General features: G+C 40.1%; 1 protein-coding gene across 2 annotated transcripts in view; it reads right to left on the bottom strand.

Annotated features, from left to right (window-relative positions):
* Positions 1-23127, bottom strand: part of BMPER (BMP binding endothelial regulator) — a 357423-nt gene extending 334296 nt beyond the window's left edge. The window contains exons 1-2 of one of the 2 annotated variants that reach the window (XM_082259179.1): positions 22779-23127; positions 20248-20333 (exon numbers count right to left, since the gene is read on the bottom strand). In XM_082259179.1, coding sequence (XP_082115305.1) covers positions 20248-20333; positions 22779-22896 — 204 coding nt within the window. In that variant the 5' untranslated portion in view covers positions 22897-23127. The remainder of the gene's footprint in view (positions 1-20247; positions 20334-22778) is intronic. The other variant, XM_082259180.1, reaches the window with a different exon arrangement.
* Between the last annotated feature and the right edge of the window lie 1618 nt (positions 23128-24745).

Raw genomic sequence — 24745 nt, 5'->3', positions numbered from 1 at the left:
TATAAGTTGCACTAGTGAATACAGCTGGATAAAACACAAACTGTGTCTGTGTTCATTTCAGGCTGCAAAGCAACAAAGTGTTAGTATTTTGATATTTTAAAGAGGGTGGTTATTTTTTTCTATACCCACTGTATATATATATATATATATATATACATATATATATATATATATATATATATATATATAAAACCAAAAGTATTGGGACACCTGCCTTTACACGCACATGAACTTTAAAGGCATCCCAGTCTTAGCCCATAGGGTTCAATATTGAGTTGGCCCACCCTTTGCAGTTTTAAGTCTTCTGGGAAGGCTGTCCACAAGGTTTAGGAGTGTGTCTGTGGCAATGCTTGACCATTCTTCCAGAAGCGCATTTGTGAGGTCAGACAAGGTCCACAAAGACATGGATGAGCGAGTTTGGGGTGGAAGAACTTGACTGGCATACACAGAGTCCTCACCTCAACCCGATAGAACACCTTTGGGAGGAATTAAGAGTGCAGACTGCGAGCCAGGCCTTCTCCTAAACCTAAACTTCTAAACCCTGTGGACAGCCTTCCCAGAAAAGTTGAAGCTGTTATAGCTACAAATGGTGGGAAAAGTTAACATTGAACCCTACGGACTAAGACTGGGATGCTATTAAAGTTCATGTGCGTGTAAAGACAGGTGTCCCAATACTTTTGGTAATATAGTGTGTATACAGAGAGAGAGAACTAGTATAATGTGCCAGAGATACGTCCAGACATCATAATCCTTATATCAGCATCATAAGGTTTTTCAAAACTGACAGATCAAACAGTCTACATTCACTGTCCATGCAATGAATGCCTTTATCTTTTCAGACATTTCATGGACAGCGAATATAGACTGTTTGGTCTGCTTCTGTTTTAAAGATATGAAAATCCATCTTATCTTCTTTTAGATAAGATGGATTTTCAAATCTTGCATACGGAAGCAGACTTTTCATGTTTTATTAAATCATGAATCACAAATTATTTTAGAAAGTAGCACATTTTTAGACATCTTGCAAAATATGTCACATTATGTAAAGCCACTATGTTATCTTTATACCATCCCCTCTGTTAGATTATAACCTGAATCCTAGTTCCTGTGCTTCATTTAAAAAAGCTGATTTCTACCTGTTTTTATAGCTCCTATCGGTGCTCACGTGACTCCAGACTCTCTTCTCTCCCCTTCTGACATCTCCAGCGGGAGGGACTTCCTCTGTCGTCAGCCGGGGAAGCGGGCAGGCTAGAAGGAGAGAGCCAGGAGTCACGTGAGCGCCCATAGGAGCTGTGAAAATGGGTAGAAATCTGCTTTTTTTTAATAAAGCACAGGAACTAGGATACAGGTTGAAATCTAACAGAGGGGATGGTGTAAAGATAACATAGCTTTGTAACTGCTGGGAGGGGAGCAGATCAACGCTAGTGAGAGCTGACAGGCATGGAGGGGAGGGGGAGGGAGGACAGAGGGAAACAGAGGAGAGCTGCAGATAGCTGCGGATGACGAAGGCACGTACACTGACCACAGTGTCAGGGCTCAGCAGCCATGATACACCGTGGTCAGTGTACAAAGGAGAGGGCAGAAACTGGCAGGATCAGCCAGGTATTTCAGGTGAGGGGGGGGGGCAAATGCAACAAGCACTGTGTTGTATATCATGCTTTAACGGAACAGGATCTGCTTTTATTTTTTTTTCTTTTAGTTTAACAAACGCTTTAACATCAGCCTCATTCATTTGACGGGAAAATGATTGCTAAATTGCCTTAAAAAATAAGTACAGAAGTATCCGTGTTCAACTCAAAAGTAGAATGCCAGGCAATATTCCAGTCTGTCCCATTTGTATTGTTAGTTTAGTGGTCACTGGGACACTAAATGAATGGAAATCATCCCAAAGGAAAGGCACATAGCAGTAAAAGAGCTGTTCTTAGGCTTCATGTACACTAGCCTACACTGGCAGCTCCAAAACTTGAGTTCAGGAGCTTTTGGTGTTTTTTTTTTTCCAAAGCTCCCAAACTTAATGTACACATAGGCTTTTAGCAGAGTTATAGAGCGGCCGCATTTAGGTGAGCTTTCCATATCCTGAATGCGGAAGATACGCGTTCAGGATAGGAACATTTTGGCCACCGGCCGTGGGAAAACAGGGCAAAAACGCTGCAAAACCGTGCCGCGATTTTACAGCATTTTGCATTTTCCCGCAGCCACCGTAAATGTAGGCCAGTGTACATCAAACCTAAGTCATGCTCATGGTACTAAAAGTTTATAGACAGTGTTTTTGTTACTGTCAGTGGAGTATTCCCCCTCACTGTCCCAGTGACTGCTGTCACTAGAGTAAAAAGGGAAAACCTCCCTAACAAGGGCATGGGTCACAATTTAAATCTCCCTCATTTTATCAAAAATAAAAAATAAAATGTTTTAGGACTAGAATTTTCCTTTAAATTATCCATTGTCCATCTTGTGCTAAACATCAACAGCTGTATGATATTAGGGGTAATAGCAATCAGCTTAAAATTGTGTTTTTGTTTTTATGGCGTTGATTTACAAAAACTGAAAAGTGCAAAATCTGGTGCAGCTCTGCTTAGAAACCAATCAACTTCCAGGTTTTCTTTTTGTCAAAGCTTAATTGAACAAGCTGAAGTTAGAAGCTGATTGGCTACCATCCACTGCTACACCAAATTTTGCACTCTCCAGTTTTAGTAAATCAACACCTATATGTTAGGGGTACTAAAGGTACATGGATTAGGGGGGCTGGATGATGTGCAGGGTATTGCCATGTGCAGCGTGTCCTCAGAAACTGACCAGCACGCTGGTAAATTATCACAAGAGCGTCAAGTTCCCCAATCCAGACATGGGTAACAACCATAATCAACACACACACACTACTGCCTCAATATGCCAAGAAATCACACCCAATGGACCTTGTTAACTGGAGCAAGATCCTTGTTTAGTGGAAAAAGGGAAGAAGAAGAAGAAGAAGAAGGAGACAGCTTACCTTGGGAAGGTTAAACAAGGCTGTGAGAAAGCTGTCCCTGCCTGCAATACCATCAACTGCTACTAGAAGGTGATTTCTTAAAATCAACCTGGATGGCCACACACAGGCAGACAAAAGTTATTCATATAATCTGGTGTACTTTAAAGCCTAGTACACACAGGCCAAATGTAAGGCTGAATGTCAGGCGGCTTCTGTCGAAGGGTCATGATCAAAAAAGGCTGAGACCACTTACCGGATTGTTCTGGCAAGGGGGGGGGAGGGGGGTCCATCCCCCTATCAGGACACCATAGCACAACCGGGGAGATCGCTGTAGCCTGAGCTGTCAAGTTTTTTTTTTTTTCGTTCAACCCTAGTTTCCATAAGCTTTTGAAATTCCCCAAGCTACCCTGTGATCTGCAATCTTGGTGCACCTCCATCTTTTCCATTGTCCATACACACCAGACACACAGGAGTGGATTTACTACAATTGGAGAGTGCAGAATCTGGTTGATGACCATGGTAGCCAATCAGCTTCTAACTTCAAATTTTTCAATTAAACTTTTGACTTCTTTTAGATTCATACTTACCTAGGTGGATGCAACATTGCTCCGATGCTGCATCTGTCCACGGACAAGGTGGATAAAAATCTATTTTTTTTTTTTTTTTAAATAAAAAAGAAATCCTTTTTTTTTTTTTTAATTTAAATCTTTTTTTTTTTTTTTTTTTTTTTAATACATTTTTTAATAAGATGCTTTTGGAGTAGAAATCTGTCTAAAGAAAGATGCAATAATAATTAAGTTTATTTAACATGAAATGGAACTTGAATATGTAGCACAAGGCTGTAAATTCTACAATATTTAAATTTTTTGGTAAACTCATTCAATGAATCCAAGCTCTGCAAGCTAAGATAACATGCACTGCATTGATGCATTCACACAATTTCACAGTAAGTATGAGATAAAACAAAGTTCAGAATTATTCCTTTATCGCATTGTTTTGCAAATCTATGTACACTACAAACTGCATGATTGAATCGGTTCTGATATCGCTGTTTTACTAACCTGACAGCTTATTATTATCATTATCATTATTATAATTTTGTTTGCAAATATTAAAGATTCTAACTACCAGCAAGAATAAGTCCTTACATTTAAAGAGCACCTGTCATTTCATATTCATCATGGCAGCGCCTGTTAGCGGGCATCCACTCACCTTCTTGCGCCACATCCCTCACCTTGTTGTGTCTCTGCCCATTCCCAATTAAGTGAATGGGACTGCTGGTGAGTCAACAGCGAGGTCAGAGGAGGAGCCGCTGCAGGACAGAGATGACAGTTGCTCTTGATTTAAATCAAGTTTTTACTAGTAGATTAAATCATGATTACAATTGTGATTTAAATTGACTTATTTTTAATCAAATCCACCCTGTCCCCCGGCACCTCTAACACTGAGAACCAAGAGATGAAACACCGCCAATCGCTCAGTTCTCACAGCTCTATGAGCAGAGACCTGCAGACTGTCAGTCACCATCTCTCTGCTCTGCTCTGCTCTGCCCCCTCCTCGCTCACTGAAGCAATGGGCTGTGGAGAGGGCGGGAGTGGGCGGCTCAGGCTCTCAGCAGCTCACTGAGAGGCCGAGCCGGGTGTCGATTCAGGCATGTAGGCGGATCCAGACTCTGTGGTCGTAATGATGCCCAAGCCTGGACTGGCTCTGTGACATTCAGCTGAAAATGGGTCACAGGAGTGCAGAACGAACTGCACTCCTGTGATCCATAATAGAAGTACAGCCAAATGAGCTTTGGCTGTACTTTTCCTTTAATATCTCCTAGGCGGGCAGTGCATAGAAATATGTACAAAAGTAAACATTACAAAAGACAAGAAATAAAATGACATACAGACATATAGGCTATATGCTGTGAAATAGAAAAAAAACAATAAACTTTACTACAGGCCATCCCCATGTTACAAGCAAGATAGGGTCTGTAGGTTTGTTCCTAAAGTGGAACTGCACTGCGTCTGAGCACCACATACCAAAAATGCTATTTAATTCATTTGTATTATTCAAAGCAATCTCCCCCATCCATCCATCCATCCATGTCTCCACGCTTTACTTTGCAGGAGAAATCTTTTTGAAAAACCCCCTCTAGCATTTCTGGTCATGGCCATCTTGAATAAGGGCAGATGATTTGTGTATCATTTACTTCCTGGAAACCACCTGCCTTTACTCAGGCATAAGCTGAGCTGAGGTCCCTCCCTTCTCTCCTGAAGACTCCTGGGATATATGACATCATTTGCCTAAACATGGAAACCAGGAAGTAACTGAAGAAATGTAACAAAAAAAGTGTAAAACAAGTAAATATGATATACTTCCCTATCTATTTACTATGCTAGCAGCATAAGGATTAAAAATAGTCCATGTTGATTGAGAGAGTGAAGTTCCACTTTAAGTTGAAGTTGTTTGTAAGTTGGAACAGTTATATTTTTTAAGTGTAGCTCCAGCCAAAAAAAAAAAAAATGTTTACGTTTTTTGGATAGCATAGGGGATGGTAAAACCCATGTAACATTTGTTTTGCTGTCTGTGCCGCCGTTTAGAAGATTTCACCTAATTTTTTGTCCCTGTGACAATTGGATTTTGAAAATTTTGGGTTGTTGTGGAAACAAGAATTGGTGATAAAGCTTCAGTGGAGACACTTTTTTCCCATGAGAACTCTTCCAGGAGTGAATTTCCCTTCCTGGGGGAGATTTCCCCTCACTTCCTGTTGTCTCCCTCTATAAGTAGGAGTTGTTTGTAAGTCGGATGTTTGTAACCCGGGGACCGCCTGTATTCAGCAGTCTCATTTTATCCTGGTAGGTTGGTAGGATAATGCCATCAATTCTGTAATCGCTGTGTTTTGCAAGGTTTTTGTTTTTCAATTAGACCACTGTTTGCTATGCCGAGCAGCCCTTATTCAGTCACCTTGTAAAATAGCTGATCCCCTCCCAGATATGTTGATATCTGGAAGCTCAGACACTTCATTAGCAATGCAAAATCCCTGAGCATATTAGCTGATTCTTTCCCTTGCGTATGCGCACCCAGGGCACCGCTCAGTCTGGACTGTAGCGACTGGAAAGCTGTAAGGTGATGAAGCAAGGGAAGCAGAGCCTTAGGATGCAATGTCACATCCTTTATTGACCTCAGAAGAGAAAACCCCACCCACACATGTCTGGAGGAGAGACTGAGACCCAGAATTAGCAGTTGCATGTCCGCAGATAAAATGGTAATTTCCCTACTTTAACCACTTTACCCCCAGCCCTATTTCGGACACTTTTTGTTCACAAGTTAAAACCAGTATTTTTTCCTAGAAAACTACTTAGAACCCCCAAACATTATATATATTTTTTTAGAAAAGACTCTGGAGAATAAAATGTCGGCCATTGCAAAATTTTTTGTCACGCGGTATTTGCGCAGCGGTCTTTAAAACGCCATTTTTTTGGAAAAAATTTGAAAAATCACATTTCACTAATTTTAAAAAATACTAAACAGTAAAGTTAGCCCATTTTTTTGTATATTGTGAAAGAACATGTCACGCCGAGTAAATAGATACCAAACATGTTACGGTTTAAAATTGCGCCCCCCCGTGGGATGGCGACAAACTACGGTCAATAGAGATCTCAATCTGCGACGCTTTAAATTTATTTAACGGTTACCAGTTTTGAGTTAGAGTGTAGCTCTTTTTTTTAAATTATTGCCCACGCTCTGGCGATCGCGGCGATACCTCACATGTGTGGTTTGAACAGCGATTTCATTTGCGGCTCGACTTGCGTATAAGTTTTTTTTTGTGCGCGAGCTAACGGTGACGGGGGCGGCTAAATTTTTTTTTTTCCTATTTATTTTTTCTTTTTTTTTAACTTTATTACAGGTTTTTAAAAAAAAAAAAAATCTGATCACTTTTATTGCTGTCACAAGCAATGTAAACATCCCTTGTGACAGCAATATGTGTGACAGGTACACTTTATGGAGGGATCGAGGGTCTAAAAGACCCTAGACCCCTCCACTACACTTCCCTGTATGCAAAACGCCGAAAACGGCATTTTTGCATACAGCCGTTTTTTAAATCTGCCGCCTTTTGCGGCACAGTAACCCGGATGTGACGTCATGGACGCCGCCTCCGGGTTACGTCATCGGAGACCCGATCGATGCCGTTTCCGGCATTCATCGGGACTCCATCCAGCCGGCGGACGTGCCGGCTGGGTGCTCGGGGCTCCCGGTGGGACGGGAGCCCCGAGCAAAGCCGCGGAAGGCGGCGGGAGGGGGGGGGACGTCCCCTCCCGGCCCTCCGGGTAACGATCGAGCGGCTCCCGAGCCGCATCGATCGTTACCGACGGAAAGCCGACCGCCGGCTTCAAACAACGGTACCGGGATGATGCCTCTAGCTAGAGGCATCATCCCGGTATAACCACTCAAAGTCAGCCGACGTAGATCTACGTGGCTGGTCGTTAAGTGGTTAAACATATGAGAATATTAAAACTACTTATGTTGTAAGATTTGGACCATCTTATATATAATGCTTTTCTTTGTACTTTAACCACTTCTGGACTTCTGAAGGTTTTACCCCCTCATTGACCAGGCCTTTTTTTGAGATACGGCACTGCGTTATTTTAACTGACAATTGCGCGGTCATGCGACACTGTGCATGAAAAAAAAAAATGATATCCTTTTTTTCCCACAAATAGAGCTTTCTTTTGGTGGTATTTTGATCATCTCTGAGTTTTTTTTTTATTTTTTTTGCACTATAAACAAAAAAGGGCGACAATTTTGAAAAAAAAAAAAAGAAGCAAAAATATTTTTTACTTTCTGCTATAAAAAGCCAATAAAAAAAAAATCTAATTTTTTCATCAATTTAGGCAAATATGTATTCTGCTACATATTTAAGTATATACGCATAAGTGTATTGGTTTGCGCAAAAGTTATAGCGTCTACAAACATTGGGATATTTTTTATGGAATTTTTATTTATTTATTTTTTTACTAGGAATGGCAGCAATCAGCGATTTTTAGCAGGACTTTGACATTGCGGTGGACAAATCAGACATCTAACTGTCACTTTTTGGGGACCAGTGAAACTGAGGCCCCTTTCTCGTAGGGTGGATCCGCGCGGCAGACTCTGCTAGCTCAAAGGGATCTCTTGGTTAGTCCCTGCTGAGCAGGCAGATGACAGGTCCGTCTCTGTACACTGTGCAGAGACAGACCTGTCAGAGTCCTGCTCTCCTCTATGGGGAGATCGGATGAAAATTAGCAGCATGTCCATTTTCATTATTATTATTATTATTATATAGGATTTATATAGCGCCGACAGTTTACGCAGCGCTTTACAACTTCAGGGTAGGCAGTACAAATACAATACACTTTAATACAGTAGGAATCAGAGGGCCCTGCTCGTTAGAGCTTACATCCGATCCCATCCGATCCGACCCACTGAACGGATGGTCAACGTATCGCCATCTGTCTGTTTTAAGTGGATCTTGTCGGACAGGATGACAGACGGGTATCAGCGGACAGATCTCCACTGACATCCGCCTCTCCATAGAGGTAAATGGGTGGCTGGATCAGGTCTGCCTGAAAATCGGACAGGCAGATCTGATTTGTCTGATCATGTGAAAGGGGCCTAATACAGTGATCAGTGCTAAAAAAAAAATGCACTGTTACTGTACTAATGACACTGACAGGAAAGGGGTTAACATCAGGGGTGATCAAAGGGTTAAGTGTGTCCCTAGGGGGTGCTTACTAACTGTGGGGGGGGGGGGGGTTGCAATGATTGGGGAAAGACAGAGATCCTGGTTCCTGCTTATCCATCTTGTCTCCTTGCAGAACGGCAATCTGCTTTGTTTTCATAGGCAGAGTTCTGCCTCTCCCGGGGATGATTGCGGGTGCCCGGCGGACATCGGGTCCGCCAGACCCGTTGATTGACCTTACTGCTAGCCAATAACAATGTGATCGCACCTCCAGCAGTGCGATGGTGCCATCTAGTGGCTATAGAAGGAAACGACGTACAGGTACGTTGTTTCACGTATTAGAGCCACTTTGCCGCAGTATATACATGGTGGTTGATCAGCAAGTGGTTAAAGGTTATGTTTTGGCAAAATAAAAAGAAAAAAAGACATATTTCGCATCCTTGCCTACTATACATGCACATTTCCCATGTTTTGTCTCATTAAACAAAAAATTACCTATAGATCCTACCAGAAATCCATCCTAACTTCCTGCAGTAAGATGACAACTCTCTATTTTATGTCATAAAATCACAACCCGCGTTGTCAGCTCTGCCCAATTCTCCCTTGCTACATTACACAAGGCCCCTCCCCAGTTATTCTTCATTCACATGGACATTTAGAGGCACAGACAAGGTCTGATTTACAAATTCTGGCCGTGAAACTGCAAGTGACGCATGCAACCACTCAAAGAGGAGAATGGCTGTAAATGTTTGTACTTGTGAAAATGCTCATGGCTTTTTGGTTCAACCATGCATGCAAGTATGCCTTCCAAATTTGCAGGTTTCCCCTTTGGGGGATAAGCCATACACGCATGCTAGAGGTGTAACTAGAACCTTCAGAGCCCCTGGTGCAAGAAACTATGAAGGGCCCCCCGGACCCCTGGCCGGGACCCTTCCCCTCAAGCCTGGGGCTCTTCCCACTGATCCTGGGGCCCTTTACTCTCATTGCGGGGCCCTTTATTACAAGCCCGCACCGGGACCCTTTCACAAGTTCTGCAGTGGGCCCCCTTCCTGCCATCTTGGGGCCTCCCCATGGTGGTGGAATGCCAGGGCCTGGTTGCAAGTGTGACCTTTGCGATCCTGGAAGTTCACCCACTGGTGTCAGTAGTTTTTCTTTTTTGGTATTTTAATTTTATTATTTTTTTATTATTTTATTTTATTTTTTTACAATGTCACTGACTATGACTCTGTCCATTCAGAAAAGGAAGGAGCTGGTAAATTACATATTTACCGACCCCTTACTGGTTCTGTATTGTGACACATCCCCTGCAGCAGCCAGCAGAAGAGGGGAGGAAGAACAGTGTGGGGGGGGGGGGGAGCACACAGGGGCCCAGAGACAGCAGAACACAAGTTAATTGGATACGAGGAGTGGCGGGGGCAGCATACAGAGGAACCAGTCTCCTCCATTTTCCTCCTGCAGCTACAGGAGGAAAAAGGAGGACAGTGATTTCTCTACATGCTGCCCCCGCCGCCCCTCCTATCCAGGTGTACAGGGGAGCCACACAGGCCCCCTGGAGCATGGGGCCCGGTTGCAATTGCAACCCCTGTAGTTACGCCCCTGACGCATGGGCAGATAAATGCTGATGCAAATAACCATCAGTATGTGCAGGTGTACAAGCACGTACAGCCATTCCCCTCTGTCTGTGACTGCACATGTCATCCGTGGCTCTCCAGCCATGTGACACTGGCATTTTTACACCAGACCCTGCCCATGCCTCCAAACATCCATCTAAATGGGGTCTTAGTAAAGATCCTTAGACTGTGCAATGAACCTGATTGACTTCTAAAGTTCAGATAACAAGTCTGCAAGGACACTGGGTCACTTCTATTGCTGCCATTCCTAGCTGGACTTTTGACTCTAGAAAACAATACTTAAATACAAGTCAATGAACCATCAAGATCGCAGGTTAACAAAATTTCAAGGTCAGTTTATATTTTCTTATGATTTTGATCAAGATATCGGGGCTATTGTTCCATAAATGTCCTGCCAAAATGTTACAGTGTTATTTGTTCTACCGGAAAGTGTGGCTAAGCGTATTTTAATTGAAGCTGAGATATATTTGTGCTCCTAACCTCAAGGTGAACAGAAAGTATGTTTTCATTTTTTACCAACATAGTTTCCATGTGCTTATTACTTGGGGACATATTTATATAGCATTGAATGGGATTTTCACAAATCATTTGCTGGTGGTGGATTATCCATCCCCATCTAAAACACATCAACCATGAAGATTCAAATGCAGTGAATGTTTGATAAATATCATATTTACTGCTTTATAAATATACTCCTTGGTATTTACTCTCCGTTATGCTTGGTATCAAACAGATTTTCCTATTCAAGTCACTAACTGTAAATTGCAAACGACTATATCAGATTAATACCTCAGGCTGACCATAGACGGTTGGAATCTTAGCCGATTTAGCTGGAACTGGCCGAGATTCGAAGCATGTATGGGCCGGCTGCATGTACCTAGTTGATTGATCGATTAACGTGGCTACAACCAGCCTGCTTGATTTTACTTGTGATTATCGCTAGTGGCTGCTAAATCTGCTAGCAATAATCACCATCTTCTCCTGGCAGGGGCGGCTTCTCCTGCCCCCCTGCCGAAAGTATACAATGTCTGGGCAGGAGAGATTCCCCTGTCAGCACTGTCTGTGTTGATGGGGGAATCGCGAAAGATCCTTTCCTACAACCCGTGGTTGCAGGAAAGAAATTTGCACTCCACCAGGGTTCCTCCTGAGGTTGCTAGGGGTTCCTTGAGAAATGGGAAATTTCTGCCTCTCAGAAGAAAAGTTCCCAATGTCACCACGGTTCCTTTTAGCTATCTGTAAGGGGGTAATTCTTCCCAATGATGACAAGAGTGAGGAGCATTCTTCCCACTGACTGTCACACTAATGTGTCATGAGTTGTAGATTTTTTATTTTTAGCAGGGGTTCCCCCGAGACCAGAAATTTATTTCAAGGGTTCCTCTGTGTTGAAAAGGTTGAGAAAGGCTGATCTATGGCCTGCTTAATACTGTGAAAGTGAATATACTTCAGATGAGGTGTCATGGTCTGAAGACCTGCATTCAATGGGTGTCAAAGAACATCATTCTTGAGACTAATGATGGTCCTTCTCCGTGCCCCAGATCACTTTTGGACATATAATGTATACTATGGGCCACTTGTACCTAGCAAGTTGTGTAATAGTGTGATGATGCTTCTGGACATCTTCACAAGGTAGGTTTGCAGCTCAGTCACAGGTCAGGATGAACAGTCAGGCTGCCTATATCTAGATGTAGCAAGGTTTCCAGGCCTGTGGCCTGATGTGGGACTGCCATTAGTACCTCTTAGAATCCTCTCCAGCCCATGTGAGCTGAGTCCCTGGGTGTGACAACTGAAGCAGCGACAACTCCTGCATCTTTGTTTGTGTTTTTTATTATAAGTTAAAGGGGATGGGAGAAGGGAATGGGTGGGATACTCCTTTAGGCTCAAACTAATTACAATTGGGACTTTGATCCTGAAAATGCCCGTTGGCACTTCCTTGACGCCAGCCGGCACCAGCCAACGCTCACTAAAACTGAGTACACACTGCAACTTGATAGAAGTGTTGAATCCTCGACTGAAAGTCCAGAAGATCCAGGACTGTGAAACTGTAAAACTCCTGACACTGTTATGCTGTACAATTCACTGAATACTGTTCCTTTGGCCAGCTTGAGGTATTATGAAGTAGAACTCTGCAAATCTGCAATTGCAACTAAAACACTCTATACAATTCAGGGCCCAGATGCAGATGCCCCTTGACTGTAACTCTTCAGGGTCCACTGACTATGTACCCCCTTTGTAGCTTCAGGGTCCTCAACCTAGGTACCCCCTTTGCAGCTAGCTGACACTGAATCCCAGAACCTCTTCCGGAGTGGTCCCCTCTGACTCTAGGCAGACCCTCAGGGGCAATCCTCAGTACTCACGACCTGTGTAGGCTTTCCTGGGACTGGACCCCTCTCTCTCCGCAGGCTCTCAGCACACCGGATCCCCTTAGCTCAACTCAGCACTCTGGGGACACTCAGGCGACACCCTGAGACATCCACCTTCCTCAGACAGGAGAGACAGCCGCACTCTCCTTCCTGGGACTCTGCTCCTGCCAAAGACCCAGTGCCACGCACTTTCCCCCAAACTTATACCCACTCCCAGAATCCTTTGCAGCATAATCTGCCTTCTGGGGAAGTTACAAGCTGGGATGTGTTCCCTGATTGGGCTTCCCACACTGTCCTATGAGAATCCTCTCACAGGAGCCAATGGGGATACTTCTCCCCTCAGCAGGCACATCTGGAAGCTCTAACACCCTGGCTAAATAAATCACAGCCCTGCTGTTAGGAAGACAAGGCCCACTATACATTTACCTAGCACCTATTTGTAGGGTGCTACATAGAATAATGTATTAAAAATTTAAATTGTAGCACCACATCACTACTTAAAGGATCATATACGACTCTTAAAAAAACTGTAATGATAATAATTAGTAATAACCCCTTTAATGAACTGAAATGGTGTGTTTTATTATTCAGATTGTCACTTTTGTCTGAGGTTCTTGTATATTATTTTTTCACTGTTGCCAAACTTTTTGAGTTTTATACTATTAGCTATCGGGTATTTAGCTTTAACTATGACCCTGAGGAGGCGATACTATATTGATATGGTATGGAGATGTCCTTATGTTTTTTTCCAGCCCTAATGAAGGTGGTGGTTTTGGACCCCCGAATCATGTTGGCCACTTTTGATTATCCACCTGATCTTTACTGGAATAAATGTGTATCTGGATCTTTCATGCAGTGGCGTGGTGCTTCAATTTACATTCTTGTTACATTACACTACGACTCAAGGAGTCCGCGGAGATCCTCCAGAGTGTAGAAGCTGCCTGCCTGAGAACCAGGTCACCTACATCAACATCAATATCTTAAAGTGGAACTTCATTCTCCCAACCAACATTGAATTTTTTAAATCCTTATGTTGCTAACATTAGTAATACAAAGAAAAGTTCAATATACCTACTTGTTTTACATTTCTTCAGTTACTTGCTGGTTTCTTGGCTAGGCAAATAATGTCATACATCCCAGGAGTCTTCAGGAGGGAAGGAGGGGTTTTCTCAGCTAAGCACACCCATTCCTGCCTGTATGCCAGATGGATTCCATGAAGTAAATGCTACATGAACCAATTGCCCTTATTTAAGATGGCCACGGCCAGAAATGATAGAGGGGTGTTTTTCAAAGTGACCTCTCAACAAAATAAAACATGGAGACTTGAAAGGATGGATGGATGGGGGAGTTTGCCTTGAATATATAAAATTAATTTTAAAAGTGTTTATGGTTTGTGTTGCTCAGATGCAGTGAAGATCCACTTTAAGATAAGATAGCAATACCAATACAATAACCAGTGCTATTTTTCCACTTTCCTTAACTACAGTTAGAGTAATGTCTAGTACACACAATGAAATATTCAGATGAAAAACACCGCTTTTGGAGTAATTGTCCAATAATATGATCATTGGTACACCGCATTCAAGAGCCGACCATGACAGTTAATGCGAAATTATTCGAAGGGACATGCATGAAAATTTTTCTCGTATAATAACAAAACTAACGATTTTTGTGTAATTATTAACTACTTGCCAACCGCCAGCAGTACATATACTGTGGCAGGTCAGCTCTGTCCCACGAAACGACGTACCTGTACGTTGGTTCGTGGGACCGCTAGCCCATTTGCCACAGGGAAAGCCAATTTGCGGGTACGGCGGCTGTGATTGCCGCCAGGCACCTGCGATCCCTCCCCGTGAAGACAGTACATCGGTCTGCCATTTTAAACACAGCAGACCGCTGTTCTGTCAGTTATGAACACAGGGATGTTCCTCCTATTTAGGAATCTGTGTTCATGCAGCAGGTCCAACCCCCCACAGTTAGAAAGCACCCGCTAGGGAAACATTTAACCCTTTGATCGTCCCTGGTGTTAACCCCTACACTGCCAGTGTCATTAGTACAATAACAGTGCATATTTTTAGCTCTGATTACTGTAGTAATGTCACTGGTCCCCCCCAAAAGTGTCAAAAATGTCAGTTCGGTGTCCGATCTGTCTGCCGCAACGTCGCAGTCCCGCTAAAAATCGATGATCGCAGCCATTATTCGTAAAAACAAAATAAATAAATAAAAATTACATAAATCTTTCCACTAGTTTGTAGACACAATAACTTTTGGGCAAACCAATCAATATACACTTATTGGTAGCAGAATACAAATTGGCCTAAAATTATGAAAAAATCAGATTTTTAATTTTTTTTTATTGGGAATGTTATATAGAAGAAAAAAAATGTGGGCAGATCCTGACCATATGGTCGCGATCTTTACCGAGCCTGAACAAGCTCTGTGACGTCAGCCAACAGCAAGCTTTAGCGCGCTGTCTGCTGAAAACAGGTCACGGGAGTGCAGAATGATCTGCACTCCTGTGATCCACAGGAGAAGTACAGCCAAACGAGCTTTGACTGTACTTCTCCTTTAAAATGACTTCAAAGCAGGCCTTGCAATAGAAGAAGGTTTATACCCACCTGTCCCCCCACCCCTTCCTCCAATCTTCGCTGTCTTGCAGATCCACGGCCTCTTAACATATGACACACTTCCTGGTGTGTCAGATTCCTGCACCCCTGCTGCACAACATATTCAGTGTACATCCATGGTGAATAATTCTCTCCAGTGTCCAGGAACAAATCTGCATCCAGAGCCCAAGCTCTATGCAACTTGTTTTAATATTTATGGGGTTTAAGATTAAAAAATAAACAAATAAATAAAATAAAAAATGGAGATGGACGTAAGAATAACCGATAAGATTCCAGATTTCAGTTTTCTGATACATCCTATAGTATTAGGACAAATATCTAAAGGACTACTCTGAGTGATACTTCCACTTTTCTCTAGTTTTTAGGTATGTTTTACACCATGGAAAGTACATTAATCTGTACATTAATCTGTAATCCTTAGGTTTTCCATGATCAACATCTGAAAAACAATTCCACACCATAATCCCCCCCCCCCCCACCACCAAATGGTTTGGACCATGGCACAAAGCAAGGTTTATAAAGACATGGATGAGTAAGTTTGGGGTGGAGGAACTTGACTGGCCTGTACAGAGTTCTGACCTCAACCCGACAGAACACCTTTGGGGTGAATTAGAGCGGAGACTGCGAGCCAACATCAGTGCCTGGCCTCACAAATGCGCTTCTGGAAGAATGGTCAAACATTCCCATAGACACACGCCTAAACCTTGTGGACGGCCTTCCCAGAAGAGTTGAAGTTGTTATAGCTGCAAAGGGTGTGTTTACTCAATATTGAACACTACAGACTAAGACTGGGATGCCATTAAAGTTCATGTGCATGTAAAGGCAGGCGCCAGGCGTCCCAACATTTTTGACAATATAGTGTATATGTTTGAGCTTTGAGGTGCACACCTGAATGCAATAGGCTGTGCACGCCTATGAAAGGCAAATATACTGTTCACTTTGCAAAGTGCAATTTCTCCAGAGCTTAGTAAATGAGGTAAGGCTGGGTTCACACTTGATTCATATGCGGCTCACAGCAGAGGGTCCTGTGTGTCCCTGTTCTCTATTTCAGGACCGAATCAGGACTAAATATTTGCCTGAATTCGGAGCTGAAACGGAGCCAAAGACACACAGGACTCCTGTGCAAATTCGCTCCGCAGCCGCCCCCGGGGATATGTGAACCAGCTCCATTGAGAGCCAGTCACGGTTTCCTCTCATGCGAATAGGATGCATAAAAACCCGCATCCAATTCACATAAATGTGAACCCAGCCTAAAGCTTCACTTTACAAATAATACCCAATTACATGCAAGGAAAAAAAAAAAAACATTTTCGCTTGCACATGATTGGATGATGGAAGCCAGCAAAGCTTCTGCTCATTTATTCAACTCTGGAACAACTACACTTGCACATCTCTCCCATGTAAGGAATAAGAATCTCCAATGGTTTAGAGAGGTTGGATTTATCCTTCATTTTATGGATAGTGTAGGACCCACTGACAATGGGGTACTTTGACGCAGTGGTGGGATTGAGCACGATATGGCCATATGGTGGGACTAAATCCCCATTTTTAATCATTTTTGATCAGGTCTTATTAGCCTTGTAATATTTGATGGGTATTTCTTTTGTATGTGTGCGCTATCCTCTGTAGTTATATATGTATATTGGTTTTTATAGTAGCACCAGCTTTAGAAATGCATGTTTAGGGTGTGCCCCCCCCAATCCTTTGTTTGTTGCACTTGCAGAGTGCCTATAGTAAATCAACCGCAGTATGTTCCCTTTCGGAATTGTCAGAATGATATGTTATAGGACGTACAAATTCTACAAGATAAGCACTGTTTATTGTACATGCTGCGTTTTCAGACCTATCTCAGTAGTCCCCAACTTCAGTTTTCCAGGAAGAACTATTACTGTAATACAAGCTTAGGCAATAATAAAGTCTGTCATTTCTGCAAGCTTAGTTCTATACAAAGTGCCTATTGCACTGTGTAATCTGGCAAAATACATACTCCGGGAAAAAGGCACAATAATGTCCTGCAATGCAGGCAAACCATTTATTATATTCTTTCATTGAGAAAGCACACAGCCCCTCTGTGCTATGACAGCCTAGACACAAACAATATAGTTCTTCAGTAAGGTTGTCTTCATTCTATACTAGTTCTTTTTCTCTATAAATAATAATGTAAAAGCTTTATTTTAATAAGCACGTTGTCAGCATATTTGAAGTTATTTTAATACCATGCCCTTATTATAAATAATATAAAACTCATCTGATTACAAGTGTCACATGAATTTCCATAGTCGCCGATACATCATTTTTTGATGAAGCTGCATTACTGTGCTGTATCAGCATCAGCTGATTAAATCCCAAGTCACATGACTGCACATGGCAATCAATACAGTCAGACACTTGCATGTCATTAAACTTCCTCTTGTCATCTTTTATCACAACAAAGCTATTTAGCGGAGACAGTGGTCATTGTCATAGCAGAATGCTAGAGAACTTCCCTCTATCTAGTTTACTATTGAATCTATTTCTGATGACTTGTATCACACTTAAACTTAAATATTAGGAAGCTTCATTAATCAAACAAATAAAATGATGCCAGTCCATGCACTTGTTTTATATAAAGTATTCATTTCCTAGTGTTTCTTCAGCAATCATAATATTGCTGTGCTTTTATGTTATATTTGCTTGAAATGTTTGTAAATTATTTATTATTAAATTGCTTAAAAAAAAATAAAATCCCTAACTAAAGACTTTTGTCACTAGTGTTGCCTCTGTGATCCGTGACAAGTCTGCCATTGCCGCTTTATACTCCAGATTTCTAACTGTGGGCACCATCTAATATGGAAATTTCTAAAACCCAATAAAACTCATTACACCCATCATTATACATTCCTGAAATGGCATGCTTTGTAAACTAAAATGAAAAAAGTCAGAGGAAGAAAATCAACTTCTCCCTCGATAAACAATTATTTTAAGCCTAAAATGGGAAACTTTTTTTTTTTTTTGGTCTTCTGTAGAACAGACTTGTCCTTAGACCTGCGGAGACGTTCTTTCTGAAAATAATCAGTGTATTGAAATGGTCCTATCACCGCCAGAGACGCAGCTTATATAAAAGACACACAGCAAAGCAAACAGCTTAAAGGTAGATTGTGCTACAAAAACTTTATTTACCCCAATCTCCAGATTGTAATCTCTGATCTTTATCACAGGCTAGTACTGTCACGACTGCAATCGTCAAATAGACATACATGATTTACATGAAGGCTAAAAAAAGTATATTCGAAACAGACTTTTTAATAACTTTCTACAGCACAATTCTGGATAACCAAAACACTACAGGTCAGACTGAAACCAATTATATGTCATTAAACCAGAAACTAAAGAACAATAAAAAAAAAAAAAAAAAATGAAAAAGGCATACTAATAATTATAAAATTGGGATTGCACTATTAAAATCTACGCTCAATTATTTTATTTTTTTTGTGAAATAAGGCTTACCCCCTGATAAACAGATTCATAATATTTTTGATAAGTAGACCGCATCGAGTTATAAATAATGATAGTAATGATATTCGTAGTAGTAGAAGAACTTTAGTAGTAGTACTAATAAAAATAATAATAATCATAATAATATTAACAATAATAATAATAATAATAATAATAATAATAATAACAGTAATAATAATATTATTAATAATAATAATAATAATAATACATATTGATGTAATACTGATACAATAATAATAATAATAATAATAACTAGTAATACACACTTTTTGCCCACATGACATGATGGCATGTATGTAAAACATACTTTTGCAATTGCAGACACCATTTTAGCCACCAGACTGTATAAAGAGATATCCATGAATAATAAAAATAATAATAATAATAATAATATTATTATTAATAATAATAATAATACATATTGAGGTAATACTGATACAATAATCATAATAATAACTAGTAATACACACTTTTTGCCCACGTGACGTGGTGGCATGTACATAGAACATACTTTTGTAATTGCAAACCCCATTTTAGCCACCAGACTGTATAAAGAGATATCCATGAATAATAAAAATAATAACAACAGTAATAATAATATTATTAATAATAATAATAATAATAATAATAATAATAATACATATTGACGTAATACTGATACAATAATAATAATAATAATAACTAGTAATACACACTTTTTGCCCACGTGACATGATGGCATGTATGTAGAACATACTTTTGTAATTGCAAACACCATTTTAGCCACCAGACTGTATAAAGAGATATCCATGAATAATAAAAATAATAACAACAGTAATAATAATATTATTAATAATAATAATACATATTGAAGTAATACTGATACAATAATCATAATAATAACTAGTAATACACACTTTTTGCCCATTGACATGGTGGCATGTACATAGAACATACTTTTGTAATTGCAAACCCCATTTTAGCCACCAGACTGTATAAAGAGATATCCATGAATAATAAAAATAATAACAACAGTAATAATAATATTATTAATAATAATAATACATATTGACGTAATACTGATACAATAATAATAACTAGTAATACACACTTTTTGCCCACGTGACATGATGGCATGTACATAGAACATACTTTTGTATTTGCAAACACCATTTTAGCCACCAGACTGTATAAAGAGATATCCATGTCACACTTAAAACATTTCAACCTTCTGAAATCACCACCAGCAAATAATAGTCTGGCACTTATGACACACACACGTAGTAATAAAAATAATAATAAATACTCATAATACACACGTTTTGCCCACGTGACTTGATGGCATGTACAGAAAACATGTTTTTGTGATTACCAAGACCATGTTAGCCACCAGACTGTATAAAGAAAGACGTTCATGTTACACTTAACAAACAGGACATTTCAACCTTCTGAGACCACCAGCAAATAATAGTCTGGCACTTACCAGACACACACAAGAAATACATGGATTGTCAGTGATGAATGGAATTTGAAGAGCTTCTCCTTCGTTTTCACAATTGGCCACAGTGCCTTGCAGAAGAAACCAAAATGATAGGTATTACTACATGACTACTACACCGACAACTGTAATCTTACAATTTCTGGCAAACTGTGCTTTGTAGCCTAGCATGGGATGGGGAAAGGCATCAATGAGGACTTTTCACTAGGAGGACACTCACTTGTACAAAGCTCAGGTTTTACAACACATGTGATTGATGCTTATGTGAAACTTGTAGACAGGGTTAGCAGTCTCCAATCTGTAACAGTGAATCAGCCACCACTTAAACAGTGCGTCTCCAAAACTAAGTGATATAGTTTAACCGGTTCATAATGTAATGAGCTTGGAGTTAGCATTAGACGTTGATATATGACCCAGTGAACAGTAGACACCGTAACCTTTTATTTAATAGATTTCTTTCAGCACTTAGCAACCCAAGAGGCACCTACATCTCCCTGTGCCAAGCTGACCGATCTACAGCAACTTTCAATGACTATAAAAGAAATTGTGTCTAGTTATTACATGTTTGCTGTCATCTATCTTTAAACAGGCATGTGATGTAGATAGGAAGAGATAGGGTCTTTGGGACAAAGGTGATCTCCTAACATCAGCCTGTGTTATCTGTCACCATTTACCTTCCATCAGTAGCTCATTTTTCAAAAGCTGTACCCTTAATGTGCTCTCTATTCCTCCTCCCTCGTGCTCTGATCATCTTAGTATTTATCTACGTTTAGGATCACTTTTTGTGAAACTGAACACTGCTTGCCTTTAATAGACTTCAACTTTAAAGTTTTTTCTTTGGGTTTAATGTACCAGGTGTCAGTGAAATATGTCCTTCCAGGGACTGCAGCCCTCACCTGCCTGCAAACATGTAATTACATCCAGCAGCAGTGCCACTACTTTTATGTAGAAGATAGCCCCCATCATTTCAATAAAAGCAATCCCATGAGTTAGAATAGAGCGAGGGGTAAAGCTTGGCTTTCTATTATTGCACTGAGGGGTAAAGCTTGGCTTTCTATTATTGCACTAGTCAGGCACCTGTTTAGTGCTTCCAAAATACAGGCAGATTATAGCATGCCTCAGTCATCCTGCAGATCAGAGCCCTGTGCAAACTGAAGATAACCGCAAGAGCACTCCGATCTCACCAGCAATGAACTCTTACATCATCTATGGGGGGGAGCACTGCACACAATAAGCCATGGCAGCTTTATTTCAAACTCAATAACTACTTATAGATAAGTGGTTCATAGTGCACCTAGTGCACAGACAGATCTATAATGCTCAGGAACTCCAATCTAATAGATGAAACTGACTATGCTTGGTCCTAATCTAAAACAGGCAATCCAAGTTTAGACACACACACCTACACTGTATACACAGTGTATATATATATACATACATACATACATACACAGTATATTGCACCAAATGCACATACCAATATATAATACTCAGAAACTCTATTCTAATAGATTAAACAGACTATGTGTACCTAAAACAGGCAATGCAAGTTGCTATTCATATATGTATAATTAAGCGAACTTATTGTGGGCTTTAGCATATACATGATAGTGAAGATACCTATATCTACACACACACATATATATATAGATATATATATATAGATATTTTTTTATAATATATACAGAATATATATAGATATTTAGCACACATACATTCAATTGAGTATATATGTTAGTAAATATGCATATTATATATATATATATATATATATATATATATATATATACTTTTTATATACAAACAGAAAAATGTGTGTATATATATATATATATATATATATATATATATATATATAAATAAAAAAAATAAAATATATATATATATATATTTATTTATTTTTATGTGTGTGTACTAACATGCCATATATGCTCAATTTCCTGTATGTGTGCTGACATATCTATATGTAAATAAATAAATAAATATATATATATACTCACTATCATGTACATGTATATGCACTAACATAGTACATTTCATGTATGCCGCCTGACATGACTATTATATATATATATATATATATATATATATATATATATATATATATATATATATATATATATATATATATATCTATATATATGTGTATATATATATATATATATATATATATATATACTCACTTGCATGTATGTGTCCTTTCGATTTCATGTATATGAACTTATGTTGTAAAGTGCTACGCAAACTGTTGGCAGTATATAAATCCTGTATAATAAAATAATACAATTCAATGAACTGATCTATTTAATATATAGGTACTCACTTTTCTGTATGTATACATCATACCAATTATACTAAATTTTTTTGAATGTGTACTGACATATCATATATATATATATTCCCTTTCCTGTATGTGCACTGACATCTATACTGATTTGATGTATGTGTGATGAGTCTGATGACCTATCCATGAAATGTACACTGACTTCCATCTATTGTGCCATGCTTATCCCTACCTGTCAGGAATGAAGATCCCAGTGACATCCTCATGAAGGTGGTGAAGATAAAGATCCATGGGGTGAAGGAGATAATCCGGGGAGAGGTGGCATGAATTGGCAGGCGGTGGCAGTCCATGGTCCCAGTAGTGGATGGAGTGTCAGGCTGGGATCGCACAGAGTACAGAGTAGACGGGGTGATCGGAGGAGGTCCCTCTGCTGGTGCTGCTGTTGGACACACTGCTGCTACTATTACTCTTTTGGTTGGCTTCCGTTTCCTTTATTTTCTTCCCCGGCACCCCTCCTCCTGGGTTTTTTTTTCCTTCAACACACAAGCGTGCCGAAATGCTCCGGAGTCTGATCCAGATGAGGCTGGAGTGTTATGTGTGTGTGTGTGTGTGTGTGTATGGAGGCAGCATCGTCTGATCTCTCCGATCTGATCACATAGACATACAGCTGACATCGGATCATCACCCGGGTCATCAGAGATCGCACTGTGCCAGGGGGAGCGCTCATCTCTCATTGTCTCTTATGATAGATCTCCTATGATGGCTCTCTTATAATTGATCCCCTATGATGGCTCTCTTATGATTGATCTCCTATGATGGCTCTCTTATGATAGATCTCCTATGATGACTCTCTTATGATTGATCTCTTATGGATCCCCTATGATGGCTCTCTTATGATTGATCTCCTATGATGGCTCTCTTATGATTTATCTCCTATTATGGCTCTCTTATGATTTATCTCCTATTATGGCTCTCTTATGATTGATCCCCTATGATGGCTCTCTTATGATTTATCTCCTATGATGGCTCTCTTATGATTGATCCCCTATGATGGCTCTCTTATGATTTATCTCCTATGATGGCTCTCTTATGATTGATCCCCTATGATGGCTCTCTTATGATTGATCTCTTATGGATCTCCTAAGATGGTTCTCTTATGAATAATCCCTTATGATGGCTCTCTTATGATTGATCCCCTATGATGGCTCTCTTATGATAGATCTCCTATGATGACTCTCTTATGATTGATCTCTTATGGATCCCCTATGATGGCTCTCTTATGATTGATCTCCTATGATGGCTCTCTTATGATTTATCTCCTATTATGGCTCTCTTATGATTTATCTCCTATTATGGCTCTCTTATGATTGATCCCCTATGATGGCTCTCTTATGATTTATCTCCTATGATGGCTCTCTTATGATTGATCCCCTATGATGGCTCTCTTATGATTTATCTCCTATGATGGCTCTCTTATGATTGATCCCCTATGATGGCTCTCTTATGATTGATCTCCTATGATGGCTCTCTTATGATTGATCTCTTATGATGGCTCTCTTATGATTGATCTCTTATGGATCTTCTATGATGGCTCTCTTATGATTGATCTCCTATGATGGCTCCCTTATGATTGATCTCTTATGGATCTTCTATGATGGCTCTCTTATGATTGATCTCCTATGATGGCTCTCTTATGATTGATCTCTTATGGATCTTCTATTATGGCTCTCTTATGATTGATCTCCTATGATGGCTCTCTTATGATTGATCTCTTATGCATCTCCTATGATTGATCTCTTATGGATCTCTTATAATGGCTCTCTTATGATGGATCTCTTGTGATGGATCTCCTACGATGAATCTCTTCTTGTCTCTTATGATGGATCTCTTATTGTATCTTATGACGGATCTCTTATGATGGCTATACAAGGTGTGATAAAACAGAACAATCGATGTACGATTCCACATAACCATCAAATCAGATATTGATCGATCCAGACAAAAATGGCATGAGCAACAAACAGTGGCAGTTTCAATTGACCCACACTGATCAGTTATGGTAGAAAAAAAAAAACAATGATAAAGTGTCGATCAATGACGTTTTTTTACATCTTTTTGAAACACATAGTTAAATCAGAATGTAAATAAACATGTCTCATTGGATGCAAAAAAAAAAAAAAAAGACCATTGATTTACCTT

The sequence above is a fragment of the Pelophylax lessonae genome (assembly GCF_965119305.1).
Source record: "Pelophylax lessonae genome assembly, chromosome: 5".
NCBI classification, from domain to species: Eukaryota; Metazoa; Chordata; class Amphibia; order Anura; family Ranidae; genus Pelophylax; species Pelophylax lessonae.
This window is presented reverse-complemented; position numbering and strand designations above follow the sequence as displayed.